At 25.7% G+C, this 17,663-nt stretch overlaps 2 protein-coding genes across 2 annotated transcripts in view; one reads left to right on the top strand and one right to left on the bottom strand.

Moving 5' to 3' along the window:
* Phum_PHUM584770 (uncharacterized protein) overlaps positions 1 to 13 on the top strand; it is a gene marked incomplete at both ends in the record, with an annotated part of 627 nt that extends 614 nt beyond the window's left edge. The window contains one exon of the mRNA XM_002432414.1: positions 1 to 13. This exon is cut by the window's left edge and continues 5 nt beyond it. Within this exon, the coding sequence (XP_002432459.1) occupies positions 1 to 13 (13 nt within the window).
* A 5,803-nt stretch (positions 14 to 5,816) lies between these two features.
* Positions 5,817 to 16,048, bottom strand: Phum_PHUM584760 (serine/threonine-protein kinase MRCK beta, putative; the record flags this gene model as incomplete). Its single annotated transcript, XM_002432413.1, has 29 exons — positions 5,817 to 5,933; positions 6,015 to 6,160; positions 6,376 to 6,514; positions 6,613 to 6,796; positions 6,903 to 7,005; positions 7,101 to 7,286; positions 7,372 to 7,560; positions 7,648 to 7,828; positions 7,903 to 8,144; positions 8,248 to 8,383; positions 8,463 to 8,606; positions 8,706 to 8,992; positions 9,076 to 9,319; positions 9,556 to 9,716; positions 11,541 to 11,647; positions 11,749 to 12,009; positions 12,100 to 12,224; positions 12,327 to 12,618; positions 12,862 to 13,170; positions 13,247 to 13,496; positions 13,581 to 13,703; positions 13,796 to 13,914; positions 14,003 to 14,211; positions 14,296 to 14,418; positions 14,587 to 14,730; positions 14,819 to 15,118; positions 15,216 to 15,487; positions 15,728 to 15,898; positions 15,994 to 16,048. 29 exons carry the CDS (start codon positions 16,046 to 16,048, stop codon positions 5,817 to 5,819), a joined length of 5,319 nt encoding a protein of 1,772 aa, XP_002432458.1.
* Between the last annotated feature and the right edge of the window lie 1,615 nt (positions 16,049 to 17,663).

Below are 17,663 nucleotides of genomic sequence, written 5' to 3'. Positions count from 1 at the left end.
AAGTTCAATGTGAAGAGGCTAAATAATAATAAAATTATGGTTAACAACAATGTTCGCAGTGAATCATCAATCGTTTTTACAATTTTCTCATAATTTTAAAAAAATTACATAAATTAATGCTAAAATTTTAACATGTGTATACATTAATTAATTTAAAACAAAAAAACAAAAAGTTACCAATCATTTACAAAAAAAATTAAAACTTTTAAAATGAACAAACAATTTTGTTTACTTTTTTTTTTTTTTTTTTTAACGTTTTACAATGCACAACACATTTATTGTTCTAAAAAAAAAAAAAAATTAACGATAAATGTAATTGTTAAAATGTGCCAAAAATAATTTAATTTGATATTTTTAATGATATATAAAAAAAAAAAATCACTGTGAAATTGTTATAAAAATAATTAAGTGCTCTTTTGCTATTAAAGTAATCAATCATCATCTTATCGAATAATAATGATTTGAAATTAAAAAAAATTTTTTTTGACTAAATTAATATAAATAATTAGTCAAATTAGATTCAAAGACTTATTATCGACATTTTTGTGCTGAAAACATACAAAAAAAAAAAAATTAATTTTTCTAGCTACATTATTATTATTATTATTATTATTATTATTGTGTTCATTCGATTTAAACAAAAAAAAAAAAAAAAATGGACAGAAATGTAGTTAAAATAGTAGTTAAAAAAAAAAAAAATTTGTCTTTTTTCTATTTCTATTTCTATTTCTACCCTTGAGCTATAACCAAAGTTATAAATAATAATAATAATAATAATAATAATAATTTTAGCTTTGTTCTTATATAAATTAATTTATTATTATTATTATTATTATTGTATAATGTAAAGTGAGTTTTGTTTTTAATGAGAATATGTATAGTGTAAGTGTGTGTGTGTGTTTGGCGGCCATTTTGTATCATCCTAAATAAAAAAAATTATTAAAATAAATTTTCATGCATGCTTGATTTCGTGCCAATGAATAAATTATTTATGTTAATTATGTATTCAAATTTAAATTAATAATAATAATAATAATAATAATTGAACGAAAATTCATTTAAATTAAATTTAAAAAAAATACATAATAGAAAAAAGGTATTATTATTATTATTATTATTAAAAAAAAAAAAAAAGATTATTTTTCTATCATGTAACCTATTTTTTTTTTTCAATTTTTCAATATTTCAATTCTTAATAAATTATTAATTAATTAATAATAATAATAACAGGTTTGAATTGTTAAATAAAAAAAAGGTTCCAATTAAGGTACACATTCTATGTATATGTGAAAATTAATAAAAATATTGACTGAAAATCAAGTAGGCACAAGTAAAAAAAAAAAAAATTAAATAAATAATCCAGCACAATAATAATAATAATAATAGATTTAAGCACATAAAATTTTCCTTTTACAAATTGATTCATTATTATTATTATTATTATTATTATTATTATTATTATTATTATTATTATTATTATTATTATTATTATTATTATTATTAAGTAAATAAATAAATAACGGCCGTAAATATAAAAATTAAAAAAAAATTTTTTGTCTTATTTATTTATTTATTTTTATATTATTATTATTATTATTATTATTATTATTATTATTATTATTATTAAATATTATTTATTAATTTTTTTCTTCCTATCAATTATCCAGTCGTATAGATTTTTATAAAGCTTTTGCATATTTTTATATGTATGTATACATACATACATAAATACATTAATTAATTAATTAAATAAAAAATAAATAAATAAATACATAAAAAACGCATTCAATCGTATACTTGTGCATTTAATAATTATATATATATATATATATATATATATATATATATATAATTTATTTTTTTGTTTCCTTTTAATATTATTATTATTATTATTATTATTATTATTATTATTAATTATTAAAAAATAAAAGCAATATAATAAAATTTATACAAAAAAAAAGTATTTTTTTAATGATACAAAAATAAAAATAAATTGTTGTAATTTTTAATTATTATTATTATTATCATTTTTTTGTTTGTAGTTGTTGCTTTTGTTCGTAATGTTTGTTAATAATAATAATAATAAATAATAAAACACCAAATAATAAACAATTTAATTTTTTAATTACCTTTTTATTAATTATAATTATTTTATTTAATAACAAAAGGATAATTAATTAATTTTATTTTCATTTTATTAAAAATTTTTTTTTTTTTAAATATATTTATTTTATTTTATTATAAATAATAATAATAATAATAATAATAATTTATAAAATTAAAAATAAAATAAAAAAAAAAAAAAAAATAAGAGAAAAAATTATAAATAAATAAATTAATTAATTGATTTTTATTTTTATTTTTTTTTGTCGATATTAAATAAATTATTATTATTTATTTATTTATTAAATTAATAAATTATCTAATTAAGTCACACGAAACAAAAACAAAACTAAAAAAAAAAAACTTATTTTATGTTTTATTTATTTTTTTTTTAGTTTTTCATTTTACAACTACAATACAAAAATCTATTTAAAAAAAAAAAAACGTTTTTCTTATTTATTTATTTATTATTATTATTATTATTATTATAATAATTTTTCTCCTTCTCCTCTTCCTTCTTTAACACATTATTAAATTTATTTATTTATTTATTTTTTATGTGTGTCTTTGTTTATTAAAAAATTTACTCTCCTTATTATTATTATTATTATTATTATTATTATTATTAATGTACACTCTTATCACTGTTATCATTTTTCATAAAATAAATAAATAAATAAGCACATAAACTTAATTTTTCAAGCCTTGTGTGTTCTTATCCGACGACGACGACGTCCATCTTTTTTTTAACGTACGAAAAATAATAATAATAATAATAATCGTCTTTTAAAATTTCATATATATATATATATATATAAATTACATTTGTAATACTAATTTAAAAATAATAATAATAATAATAATAAAAAGTCGTCGTGATTTGGATTTGTCAAACGTTCATCATTTGTTTCTTCATTATCATTATCATCATTATTATTATTATTAATTAATAATATACCGATCGATAAATAAATAAATAAATAAATACAAAATCTATTTTAGTAAAAAAAAAAATGTTTTGTTCAAGAGGCCCACAAAAAAAAAAAAAAACATTTTCCCTTCTCTCTCTTTCTCCCCGCCCCCTCCGCTCTCTCCGCCCTCTCTGCCCCGCCCCCTCATGAAATTTAAATTATTTTAACGGTTTTAAAAAATAAACAAACAAAAACATCCGCACACAAATCCTTATAAACTCTTTTTTATCTCTCATTTAAAAATTAAATTATTATTTAATTGTTATTTATTAATAAAAATAAATTAAAAATTTTCATGCACTAAATTATTATCATTATCATTATCATTATCATTATTATTAATCTTATTATTAAATTTTTGTTTTTATAAGCTTTAAGGCTAAAGAGAACACAAGCAAATAAGTTATGCATATTCAATCTATTATTATTATTATTATTAATAAAATTAAAGAAAATTAATAAAAACAATCCGATGTTAATCTAATCGATTGTTGTTATGTTAATGATGATAATGATAATTATGTATTTTTTATGTAGTAATTTATTATTATTATTATTATTATCATTTTACAAAAAAAAAATATATCGCATTAATGATAGTAATTTGAGTTAATGAGAAGAAAATAAATAATAAATAAATACATAAGTAAATAAATAAATAAAAATAAATAAATAAATAAATTGTCAGAAAAATTTTAATAATTATTAAAGCTAATATTGCAGCAAACAATTAATCAATTAATTAATTAATAATTAATAATTAATAATTTTAATAAAATATACATATACGTGTATACGTCTGAGTAAAAATTCATTTTTCGTCATTAATAATAATAATAATAATAATAATATTGGCCCGATAATATCATTCACATTAAGTGGAAAATTATTCCCCCTCCCCCCCCTTTTTTTTTTTTTCTTAAATTTGAAATCTACAACTAATAATCATCCAAATCAAAGTCAATATAAAAATGTACAGAAAATAATAATAATAAATAAATAAATAAATAAATAATACTAGGGCGGCGTTGCGTCACGTGATCCCTCCCCCCTCCCGACCCCCCGACGTGTAAAACAATTTCACGCACGAAAAAAAAAAAAATAAATAAATAAATGTAAATATTATTCGTCAAACAAACAATTAATAATAATGATTTCTTCATTTATTTTCAAACGAACTTTTAAAAAAATCATCATTACGGAAAATTTGAAAATCTCTTGCAAATCACGTGATCATGTAGATAATCCCTTATTACATAAAATCCCACGTTTTCCCGTAACCGGAAATTGCGCATAATTTAAACACAATAAATTATCATACAATTTTTAAAAATTTCTTTTTTCTTTTCTTTTTGGTTGAATTCAAATAAATAAATAAATAAATAAATAATAATGATAATATAAATTACAAATAATAATAATAATAATAATAATAATACAAAAAACAATAAAAATAAATAATTTCATCAAATTTTTCCTCCACTTCTTCTTTTCCTTCTCCTTCTTCTCCTTTTTTGTCATACAAAATAATATTTATTATTATTATTATTATTATTTTATTTAATAACAAATTTTCATTAAAAAAAATTGTGATTGTTAATAAATATACAAAAAAAATAAATCATCGGCCCTTGTCTAAATAATAATAATAATAATAATAAATAAATAAATAAATCAAATCAAAGTCAAACAACAAAATTACATTAATAAATTACATAATACTGTCAAATTAATTTTATTATCATTATTATTATTTTCGAGAGAGAGAGAGAGAGAGAGAGAGAGAGAGATTTTACATTATAAAAAATTATTTAATAAAGCAACTAATTTTTAAATTAGTTTTTTTTTCTTATTTTGTAATAACTAACTAATTCATATTTAAAATATCTCATTCGTGAATTTCTCTTCTTTCTTTTTTTTTTCCACACATCATCATTATTATTAATATTATTATTATTATTATTATTATTATTATCTTCCACTCGCTTATTTATTAAAAATGACAAAATATCCATAATCTTTAAAAAAAAAAAAAAAAAAGTGCATAGCGAAGCAGCGGTAAGAAGAAGAAGAATTGCAGCAGCAGCAACAACAAATATATATATATGTACGTAACTATATATAAAATAATTAATAATAAAAAATAATATATTAATAAATAATATTTATGTATGTAAAATTATTAAATTTCATTTTTTTTTTTTAAAGGCAATTTATAGCGTAAAAAGCAACGCAACGCCGATTTGCCTTAAATACTTTTAAAAAAAAAAAAAAAACTTTATGCGAGAGTTTCAAACGATTCGCGAGTAATTAATTAATTAATTAATTAAACGATGATAAATAAATAAAAATAAATAAGGTACAAACTTCTTTCTTTATGTTTTTTTAAGAGAAAAAGAAAACAAATCTGACACTAAATGAATTTTTTTATAATAAAAAAAAAAACTCGGTATCGAGAAATTAATTAATTAATTAAAGACCCTGTTGGTGGTGTCCCGTTTCGCCCGTATATCCCGTTTTTCGTATCTTTTTCTTTTTGAAATATTAATAATAATAATAATAATACTCTTCTTCTCTTATTCCGCCGTCACATTAGCACTGTCCTTCTTTTTTTTTTCCTTTCTTTTTTTCTTTTTTTCTTTTTCTTTTTCTGCCTAAGAGAGAGAGAGAGAGAGAAAGAGAGAGAGAGAGAAGTTTAAGAAAAAATAAAAATAATAAAAAAAAAAAAAATTATTTAAATCTTCAACTATCGTAACTAGATGACCCGTGATCGTGTCCTCCTGGACTGGGAGGAGTGCTAGGATTACTGCTGTTGTTAGATGCTATCGAATGACGCGGACTCCCACCGCCGGATTGTTCCTAGAAAAATTGGTATAATAACCCATTTTAACAGGAGTGTGAGAAGAGAAAAAAAAAAAAAAAGAAAACCTTTTTTTTTACCTTTGAACCATTGTTTAATGGACTCAATCCGATATTAACATGAGATAATTCTGCGTTCACGCTATCCGAAGGAGTTCTCGGGAGCGACGGTGGCGTTACCGAAGGTCTAGGCGGAGGCGGTGCTCTTCGTAAAATATTTGTTGAGCCTACAATAAAAAAAAAGGGAGGAGCAAGTTAATTCATGTTTGACACACCCCCGATTTAAATATTTCAAAATATAATATAAATATGTGTCCATAATCTCAGTGAAAAAAAAAAGAAATTTCATCAACTACTTGCAGTAGAACGAAAGTTATTTGTAAACATCATCGATTTTCATTTGAATTAAATTTTATTATAAAAAAAAAACTCTGGAACTCACCATTATGAACTGGATAACCCTGGTTGTGTGTCATGTGACCTGAGTGTCGTCTTTGTGACTCTGGATGAGGTGAATTTCTTATGGGCGGTCCGGGAGGATGACTGGGTATTTTGGGAGGCGCAACCGACGGGTGAAACAACTGAAATTTTAAACATTTTAAATATTTGTCACACGCCGAATACCGCCGAATACCGCCGATTTTATTTAATATTGTTTTTTCAATTTATCGAAACTTACTCGGGACGAACTATCCTGAGAAGAGATTGTTGGATGAGGGCTGGATAAGGAGGCCGAATCGGCAGTCTCTAAAGTCGTCGGAAGATCGATTAACCGTTGAATTTGTATTCCTTCTCCGGGTCCCATGTGACTTATGTGATTGAAATTCGAAGGCGCCGATATCATTTTCGATCTCCAATCAGTCCTACCAATTTTGCAAAAAAAAATAATAAGGATTTCGAAGGGAAAACCCGCTTACTTAAAACAATTTTCCTTTTTTTTTTTTTTTTTTTTTTTTAGTTAAAACTTACATTCTGGCGGTTCTGTGTACTTCCCGAATTGAAAATCTTTTTCTAGGACGCACTGGAGTTTGTAATCCCGTACTATCTGTACAAGTGACATTCACTGCATCTTCTATTTAATAAAAAGAATTTTGTGATTGTATCATAAAATAAATCATAATAAATAATTATAAAAATAAATAAAAAAATAAAATAAAATTTTCTCACTTAAATGAATATGTGACAAATAAACAATGTACGCCAAGTCATTTATTATGCATATACTTAAACTACCAGAATTATTTAACGGCTTAGCCTTTTTAACATTTATTGTCTGAATCCAATCACCGGTCGATGCATTGAAAACGTCTATGTGAGTATCGGAATACACTAAAAGATGACCCTCTAAACAACCTGTAAAACAAATAAAATAAAATAAATTTTTTTTTTACTAAAACGTGATTTAAACTATAAGGTATTCAGTTTTAAATTTACTTACTGACTGCCAATGGAATAGCAGGATACATAATTTCTTTGTCCCGAGATTTCCTTCCTTGAGAATCCGCGTAAATACCCAGAGTTTGAAAAACCAATAAAAATTCACCTCTCGGCAATTCTATGGCACGCAAAGCATCTACAGAACTGTAAGCGAGAAAACCCAAAACCTGATTGTCTGGATGCACCAAAGCTGCAAAGCAGTAAAAAAAAATACATCATTAACGTTTTTCCAATATTAAATATAATGAAAATGAATAATAATGTGAGAAATACTTACGAACAGGATGATAATCACCCATAATACTGTAAACTGTAAATCCAGACTGATAACCGATGCAAAGACGACCCTCCGAAAGAATGCTAAGAGTTTGTGCCTGGGTGGGTAACATTAATTCCCGTAATCTTTTATGTCGCGCTTTTGTTCGCGTGATTTCGTAAACAATAATTTGAGACGTATTCTAAAAAAAAAAATTAATTCACAAATTGTTCGAGTGAATGACACACATTTTTAATCTTTGACGATTCGATTTACCTGTTTTTTAATAGCCACGCAAAGGCAATAGCTCAAGGGATTTTTTTTCATGGGACCCGCCGCAAAAGTAATGCAACCTTTCGTTTCGGCTACTTTTATCCATTCAACGTCGTCACCATCCAAAGCTCGGATGGGTACCAAACGAACGTGCCGCTGTTTGCCGGAAAGAACAACTAATAATTGTTCCTCTGCTATGTACTCCAATTGATACACCTTTTTACCTTCTCCTATTCGAGCAATTTCTACAAAAAGGAAAAAATAATTCGAGTTAAAACCCTCCGAACAAATTAAAATTCTGCGTGATTTGAAAATTTAAAAGTATTTAATTTTAGTACGTAAACTCACCGTAGCGATCCAAATCCAAGCAGAAAAGTCCCTCTTCTGCTCCAATGACTAGTCGATCTGGATCTATGATAACTCCCGACATTGCATTTTTTATAAAAGCGCAAGTACTGTCCAGCAATTCTTTCGCTTTAAAAACCTGAAAATTTTAATAAAATTTAATGCGGACGATAAATACGAATTTACACGTTTAAAATTTACTAAAATATAATAATTACCACAGTGTTGGGCAAATTATTTCTTTTTAATATTCTATGCAATTCGCTAAGTGCTACGACCCATTTACTTTTTTCATTTTCGCTGTCCGCCAACATCAACGTGTGATTTTTAATACCGTAAGGTTCCATCAAAGACGTCGTGATCTAACAAATTTTTTCAATTTAAATTTAAATTCAATTAAAAATGTAAACGGAAAAATTTAAAAACGAATATTTTAAAAAAAAAAAAAAAAAAAAACTCACCCTAAAAATACACGGGATATCTTTTTTGGTTGCGTGTATGACATCAGATTCTCCGACGGAACTCACGGCAAAATCTTCATCCCTCATATCTAATATTTGGGATACGTAAATGGAAGGCAAAGCGTTTCGATCGGGAGATATATCGTATAAAAATAATTTAAAATCACAAACGACGACGAATTGACGAATCCAACCCTTTTTAACACCTCCGCTCTTTGGTACTTTTACATAACCTTCGTATGCTGTTCCGATACCTCTCGTCGGATCTATACCCAAAGGTCTTTTAGCTGAAATTAAACGAAAACATCTTTTAACATCATTCAATATAAACGTGAATAAGAATTTTTATTGATGTCAAATAAATCATTACTCTGATCAGCAGGCACGGGACATATCACTGGTACTTTATCGCAACACCCAAGATGGCAGGCAAACCCGCAGGCCTCGCACACGACACCCTGTCTAGTGAGTCCTACCATGAGTGAAGTGCAATGATTACATTTTTGTGGCGAAGAAAATGTTCGAACCAAAAACTGGTGAGATTTAGGCTTCGGTGGCAAGTGAAGTGCTAAATGTGATGACGGTCTACGTATTTCTAAAGGAGAACCAGGATCCTAAAATTATGTACACAAAAACGTTTTTTTAGAAAAGTTTTTTTTTTTTAAATTGCAATTGATTATATATGTCTCTATTAATTTTGTGCAATTTGTTTTCTTTCTCAGTAAAAAAAAAAAAAAAAAATTTTTTTTCATCAACTTTGTCCAGTAGAACGAAAGTTATTATTACCAACATCATTGAAAAATTCAAAAACAGTAAAAAAAAACAGAAAACATTTTTAATTTCAACTCACTATGCTAAGTTCAGAGAGATTCGATTTGCTGCTGGTGAATGAAGGAGCTCTGTTGTCTTCCACGTCTCCTTCTTCACTTTCAACCGAGCCACCGTGGCGCATGGAAGATTCTTTCAAAAAATGATCCAAATAAGACATTTGAGATGGCGGCCTTTCCAAAACTGAAACAATTTCAATATACATTAATTACGTACACGCACACTCACACTCACACACACGTAGAAACGCACACACACATATATATGTATTTTAAATATATCATTATTTAAAATAAAATAATATTAATACAAAATAAATTTTTTAATAAATTAGAAATTGAAACTTGAAAAAAAAAAAATTTCCCACGGACAAATACAAAAATTTTAAAATTATAAATTTGATGCACCTTTTTTTTTACATTTTTTTTTTTTTTTTTTTTACATATTTTTACTGCACCATTTAAAGTAAGAAAAACATAATAAATTTTCAATTTCAAAACACACACACGCACACACACACACATAAGAAAAGAAAAAAAAATTATTTCACTCTCCAAAATAACACCAAAAATAAAAAAAAATTATTTAAACAATTTTAAAATATTCAACAACAACAACAACAACAAATGCAAGCAACGACTGATTAGAGATAATCGACTCTAATTTTTTAATTATTATTAATATTCCTTCATATTTAAACATTTGTATAAACAAATATCACAAAATAAGTTATTAAAATAAAATAATCCAAAAATAAATAATAAATTTACATTTAAAATTCAAATAATCATTATTAATGAAAACCATGCTTCGTATTGATTGTATCAATAATCACTTTATCTTCCAAAAAAAAAAAAAAAAAAAAAGAAAAAAAGAAAGAAAACAACTAAAAAAATTAAATAAAAATTTAAAAAAAAAACGGAAAAATAATATAATAAATAATATATATATATATATATATATATATATATATATACTCAAACTGAACAAACTGAACAAAATTACGTTACCGGTTGACGAGGCTGGGCCTAGCGTCCACGGTAACCCGGTGAACATGTTTCACAAATACACTCTCATAAGTAGCAGAAGAAACCCCCAAAGACAACCAGTAACACCGATAAACAGAGGCATTTTGTCTAAACAACACAAACATTATGTATGCAATATCACAAAATTTAATAACAATTTTTTTAAAAAAAAAAAAAAAAAAAAAAAAAAATACAAATTTTTTTCCCTTTTGGGAACCATATTACGTAGAATTAAAATGACCGATTCCTCCGGGCGGGCGGGGCGTTGTTGTTTAAAAAAAACAATAATAATAATACTTGATAAATTTCTCAAAAAAAAAAAAAAAACCTAATATGGAGATAAATAATACGCGAGATCGCGATGGATTTTTTTTCCCTTTGGTTAAATACTAAAATTATTATTGTTAAGTATTATTATAAGTATTATTATAAGTATTATTATTATTATTAATCACGTAAATACAACATGCTTGTGCATTAGTGTCAACGTCAACTAACTACATTACCGAAAAAAGTATAGATTACAATGCTACTAGAAGTCAAAGAGTTTTTTTTTTCCCCCAATTTCGTGCTTTACTTTAGACAATCTACCAAAGAAAGATAATATAATTCAACACTAAGCAAAAAAAAAAAAAAAAAAAAACTTTTTAATGCAATGTATGCATAAATAGAAAAGTCTTTTTCATTTTCTCATACTTTACCTGTCAAAGCTTCAAACAAGTTTGCAATAAAAAAAAAATAAAAAAACGATTCTAATAAATATTAATTATTAACCCTTAATATAAAAGTTTTTAATAATTTACACGTGTACGACAACGTGTAATCTTAAATCTTTCCTTTTTTTTTTTTACTTTTTTACTTCAAGTGCAGATTTTTAGAGAAAAAAATCAATCAATTCTAATACCAACGATTGGTTATCGCACGCAAAAATTTCTCATCGATTAAAAATAAAAAATAAAGAAAAAATAAAACATCTTACATCCTTCTCCCGAGTCTAATCTACTTTGCAATTCTTTGATTTGTAATTCTTTCCTTTTGATTTCGTGAGAGAGACTTTCAAAATTTGCATGAAAATCACGGAGTTCTCTACAATAATAATAATAATAATAATAATAATAATAATAATAATTAAAAAATACGTAACGTGATTACAAACATTCGTTAACAAAAGGGGAAAATTTATTTACTTTTGAGCCGCAATGAGTTCCGTTCTCGTTTTCGTCAATTCTTCGCTAATGACTTGTTTGGCTTGGATTTCGGATTGTAAACTACTTTGAAGGTTGAGTAATTCCATTTTATCCAATTTTTGACTTCTCCTGTTTCTCCAATTTTTCGCATCGCTCGAATTCACGTTTGAACTCTTTGAATGTTTTAAAAATTCCAATTCTTCCGTCATTTTCGTCGTCAACGCTTGCAAATATCCTCGAGCGTCTTTTTCGTCGCTCACCCTATAATAAAACCAAAAAAAAAAAATTTTCTAAAACGGAATTTACGTTAAAAAAATAATAATAATTTTTTCTTTTTTTTTTTTTTTTTACCACTGTATTATTTCAGTGATTTGAGCTTCCCATTGTACTATAGCATCTTTTTTATTTCTCAATTCTTCGTACTCCTCTTCAATTTGCCGTCGTTCGCTTTGAATTCTATCTACGCTATCGGATAACTGAAAAAAAAAAAAAAAAAAAAAAAAAAAATTTAACATAAATTTTCTTTTCACATCGTAACGTATGTAATTATCATTATTATTATCATTATTACGCAATACCATTTCAAGATCCATCATTAATTTTTTATTATCTTCCAACAGAATCATTTTTTCTCGTTCGTGTCTTCTCGTCAATTCCGATATTGTTTCTTCGCTGTCGGTTAAATTTTCCAACCTTGAAGTTTCTAATTTTTCTTTGGCTAAATGAATTTCCCGATCCAACATTTCCCTCCTGTTTCGCTCCTCTTGCAATTGATCTCTCAGGCTGCTGATTTCGACGGTGTATCGAGATTGCTGTTGCGATAAATTTTCGTTGTATTGCACTTTAAGTTTTTCAACTTCGGCTTTTAACCTAAAAAGTAAACACGATTGATTTTTTTTATTTTAAAAATTAAAACAAAATAAAATAAAATAAAATCGAAATGTTTTTTCGCCGCATCGGTCAAATAATAATAATAATAATAACAATATTAACATTGGAACTCGTCCAAACTAATAACTTTTATCGAGGTTAAAAAATTAAAATAGACCGAAATAATTCGGCATATGTCATCAAAGTAAAATAAATGCAAAAGAAAAATTCATCATTTCTAACCTTGATATTTCTTGTGTGGCATGAGCTTGTGCGGATGTATTATCACCTGCCACCAGTCTCTGTCTCATCTTTTCAGTCTCTTCTTCAACTTGTTTACAATACTCTTCGCTCCTTTCTCTTAATTTCCTCTCTTTTCCAGCTTCCGCGATAGCCTCTTCTATCCTGCCCTCCAGTTCCCTCCTCAACTTTTCCGCTCCCCTTATGTCGTGGCGTAAAAAATCGATTTTTTGCATCGCCACCTCCAATTCTTCCTCTTTATCTCTCACTTGTCGTGATAATTTTTGTTTTTGCTGCCTTAACTCGGATAATCTATAGAAAAATAAATGTTTAAGCCGAAATAAATTTTTTTAAGCAAAAAAAAAAAAAAAAAAAAAGTATTGCGTACCTATCGGTCACTTCGTTATATTCCGCCATTGCGAGTTTTCTTTGAGACAGAGCATCTTTTAATTCTTTGTCTTGAAATTTTAATTTCTCTTCCGCATCGAGTTTGTCTTTCTGCATGGAGTCTTTTTCTTGATTTAATAATTTTATATTTTTTTCCAACTCTTTAATTTTTTCATCGGCTTCCGAATCATTGACTAAATATTTCGTATCGGATGTTTTTTGTTCTAATAATTGAATTTGTGCCTTTAAGTCTATGTAATTGAAAAAAAAAAAAATTATTATTATTATTATTATTTTTTTTTTTTTGTGTTAAATTCAATTAAAAAAAAACTTACCATTGTTATTTTTGGTCAGCGTATTAATTTCTTCTTGTAATATTCTGGTACTGTTAGCCAAGTTCATTTTGTCTGTTCCCACGTCAGATGAATTCGAATTGGATACTTTTAAAATTTTGCTCTCTGAAAATTTTTGGAGAGTATGCATGTAATTGCATTTTGTTTTTTTTTTTTTTTTTTTTTTTGTTTTTAAATAAAATATATAAAATAAATACCGGATAATGATTTTAAAAGAAGTTGTTTTTCTTCTTCGAGTTTTTTAACTCGTTTTTCGACTAGACCACTGTTTTGTTGAACACTACCGATAGGTATCGAAGACAAATCTGATATACGGCTAAAACAAAAGATTTTAAATTTTTTTTGTCAAGTAATTTGGCTTACGTCGTATTAATGTTTTAGGACAAAAACATTATCATTTTTACCTTCCTTGTGTGAAGGTAAAACCAACGAAAGGCAAATGTAAAGCACTAAATGTTGGATTTGCTGCTGGCGGAACAGCGTCAGATGTTCTTATATCCGTATCATCTACATCGAAGTTCGAAGTATCGGTTGGACTACTCACTTCCGGAACATAAGGCGCGGAACTGTCTCTAATGGAGTCCCAGTCAAGACCATCGAACCAAGCATGATTCTAAATAAAAAAAAAAAGAAAAAAAAAAATTAATATTTAAAATCATTAAAAATTTTACAAATAATATAATGACTGAATCCGTACCTTAAAATCTTGTACACCGTTTTGACCCAATCTAAATTCTGCACTGCATATTAGTTTTTTAATTAAATCTTTGGCTTCAGGAGTTACTTCATAACCTACGTCTTGAGGAAAATCAAAACAGTTCTAAAAAAAATTAAAATTTCTTCATGATTAAAGTACATTTACGAGAGGAATAATTTTTTTAAGCTGCTTCTCGTCAACGGTTATTAACGCAAACAGCAATATTTACACCAAAAAGCAGGTTGAAGTTTAACTAACTGCAATATAATTTTAATTTAAAAAAAAGTTTACCTTGTGATTCATAATTTTTCCATATGTTTCAATAAGAGATTCTGCGTAAAAAGGAGTTTCGCCATATAACATTTCGTACATGCACACTCCCAAAGACCACCAATCACATTCTGGCCCGTACCTTCCTTGTCCATCCTCCATAGCCTACATTAATAATAATAGTAATAATAAAAATAAACTAATAGAAATTTTTTAAAATTATTATTCAATAAAAATATGATTTATTACTTACTCTAAGTATTTCAGGAGAAATATAATCCGGTGTTCCAACAGTGACATTACTTTGAACAGTGCCATCTTCTAAAAATTTCAAACAAGAACCAAAATCCGCGAGACGAATGTGTCCGTTGGCATCTAGTAAAACATTGTCGGGTTTGATATCCCTGTGTACGTAACGCAATTCGTGAATCGAACTTACAGCAAGGATCATTTCAGCAATGTAAAATCGAGCCATGTCCTCGGGTAATCGATCTTCAAACTTGCTTAAAAGAGTTAACAAATCACCTCCACAGTAATAGTCCATTACCAAATACTGAAGAGAAAAAAAAAAAAAAAAAAAATTTTTTTTTTAAAATCCAAATTAAGTAAGAATTTATTTCTAATATATAAAATTTCCATAAAGAGCTTACCAGATTATTGTCATCTTGAAAGGCATAATGCAAATTAGTAATCCATCTTCTATCGCCGTAAACAAGGACATCTCTTTCTTCTTTGAAACAGGCTGTTTCTGCTCGTTTTAACATTTCCCATTTATTTAAAATTTTCATGGCAAAAACTTTGTCGGATCCTTTCATTTTAACAACGCACACCTCTCCGAATGCTCCTCTCCCGATAACTTTAATTATCTCAAAATCATCTCTAGCAAGCCTGAGATTTTTAACACATGATGCCACGGGTTTCACTAAAATAATTTCAAATAACAAATAATGTATACATCATTATAACTTTGTAGCCACATAATTCACATCTAAATTATAAAATTTTAAAACTAATAAAAGTTAATTGAGAAATTTATGAAACATAACAGAAATCAATTAATGCAAACATCCATTGCTTAACCGTTTAAAAACTTAAATTAGCTAAATTTATAATAAATGTTATTAATTTAAATTAGGAAATTGTCATCAATTGATTTTCTTACCAAACTCGATAAAATCAGACACAGCCTTTTCCCTTCTAAGTGATGAATTACAACATTCATCATACAATACGAGTAAAATATCAAGGCATGTTTCCAGACTGAAACACTGTCCCTGACCTTGAATGGGTCCTCCCAAAAATAAGGCTTCCAGCTGTTGTAGTCTTTTCTCACCTAAAATATATTTAATTTTTTTTTTGCATAAAATATAAATAAGTTTAAATAAAATAAAATAACTCAAGTCAACTTTTAAAAAAGAAAATTTTTACCTGTGGTTCCATGGCTTCCAGTTTCTGATGCCAATTTTTCCAGAGTTTCAGACATTGAGGCACATTACCCCAAATTACTACCAACTCATGTGTCTCCAAAACATTTTTAGCTAAAACAAAATGAAATTATTTAGAAATAAAATCATGTGGATTCTTCTTGGAATTTTCGGGTAATAAAAATAAATTTTTTTACAGTTAAATTCTTACACCGATTCGAAATCTTGTGCGTCTTATTAACTTGACTAAAAAATTTAAGTTATAATTAAAAAGACGAAAATACTTTTAACGTAATTAATATATATATATATATTAGCTTATTATAAATACATTCGATAGATTAAAATATTATTACGCTAAACTCGTAAAAGGTTTCAAATAAATATTTATTTAAAGTGCACGATACTTTCAAATTTAATTTTCGATAAATGAAAAATAAAATAATTAGACTCACTGGCGCTGAGAAGCTGAATCCTTATTACGATTTATGTACATTTCTTACAGATAAATAAATTCTGTAACATTAATTGACTGTATAAAATGCATAAAAAAGAAAATTCAATGAAGCCAAATTCAATATATAATTAATTTGTGATTTTACGAATGATTATCGCAATGCTTATTCTAAAAACATTGAATTTGACCCTTCTTGCCTTACCGAAATATGGCTGCCACACCTTGGAGTCACTCAGAGAATTCTGGGAGTGTGGAACACAATGCATAATTGCCAAACTTCCTATTAACTTTTTTTTATTTTTATTATTATTATTAATTTTTTTTTTGTCATTTTTACCTTTGCTTACGATAAAATTTCAATTTTACTAATTCTAAAATATTTCCTTTAAATATTTAATTTAATAAAATCTTTTTTATTTTATAAAATTCAAAAATCAAATTGAGATTTATTACAGTGTTGCCGATTTTTTTATTATTTCTTATTTAAAAAAATTTTCAATTTAATCATTAATTTTTAAAATTTTTGTAATTATCTTTCTAAAAACGCTATTATTAATTTATTATTGATCTTAAAATTAATATTTTTTCGTTATTTAAAAATAAAATTATTAAACATAAGTTCAAAAATATTAAATTACTTACATTTTTGCATGACTACTTAATAAAATAAGTCACTGTGAAATTTACAATTTTTTTAAAAAAAACAATAAAATAAAGTAAAATACTTCAGTATAAACAATTTTTAATAATAAAATTGTTTTTATAATATATAACGATTAAAATAATTAGATTTTAGTTTTAATTTTATTTTACAGTTTTTTTCGTTACCAACGCAGTGTAGCGTCATACGTAAGTCATATTGTACAAAATGGAGGATTTAGGAATGTAGGCCTCAAATAAACATTTTCAAACAAGCCATTTTGTGTTAAGGTTGAATGTTAAACTTATTTGTTTTTATTTAAGTTTATATTGTTGATTTTATTTTATTCGTTATTTTTTAAATGAGAATTAAGTGGTTGTTGAAGTTAAATTATCAAAAAGATTTTTAAATTAAAGCTACACAAACCGCCCGAGAAGCCAAGGTAAGTGAGGAAATGCCACTGAATGAATTACGTTTAAATCCATTTGTTTTTATTAGCTTTGTAAAATCTCTAAAAATTGAATTTTTTTTTTTTTTTCGTTTCAGATATACGTTTATAAAACGTTTTAAATCTTTC

The sequence above is a fragment of the Pediculus humanus genome, genomic scaffold, assembly GCF_000006295.1.
Source record: "Pediculus humanus corporis 1103172108310 genomic scaffold, whole genome shotgun sequence".
Lineage (NCBI taxonomy): Eukaryota > Metazoa > Arthropoda > Insecta > Psocodea > Pediculidae > Pediculus > Pediculus humanus.
The sequence above is the reverse complement of the archived record's forward strand: the minus strand, read 5'-3'. Positions and strand labels throughout refer to the sequence as shown.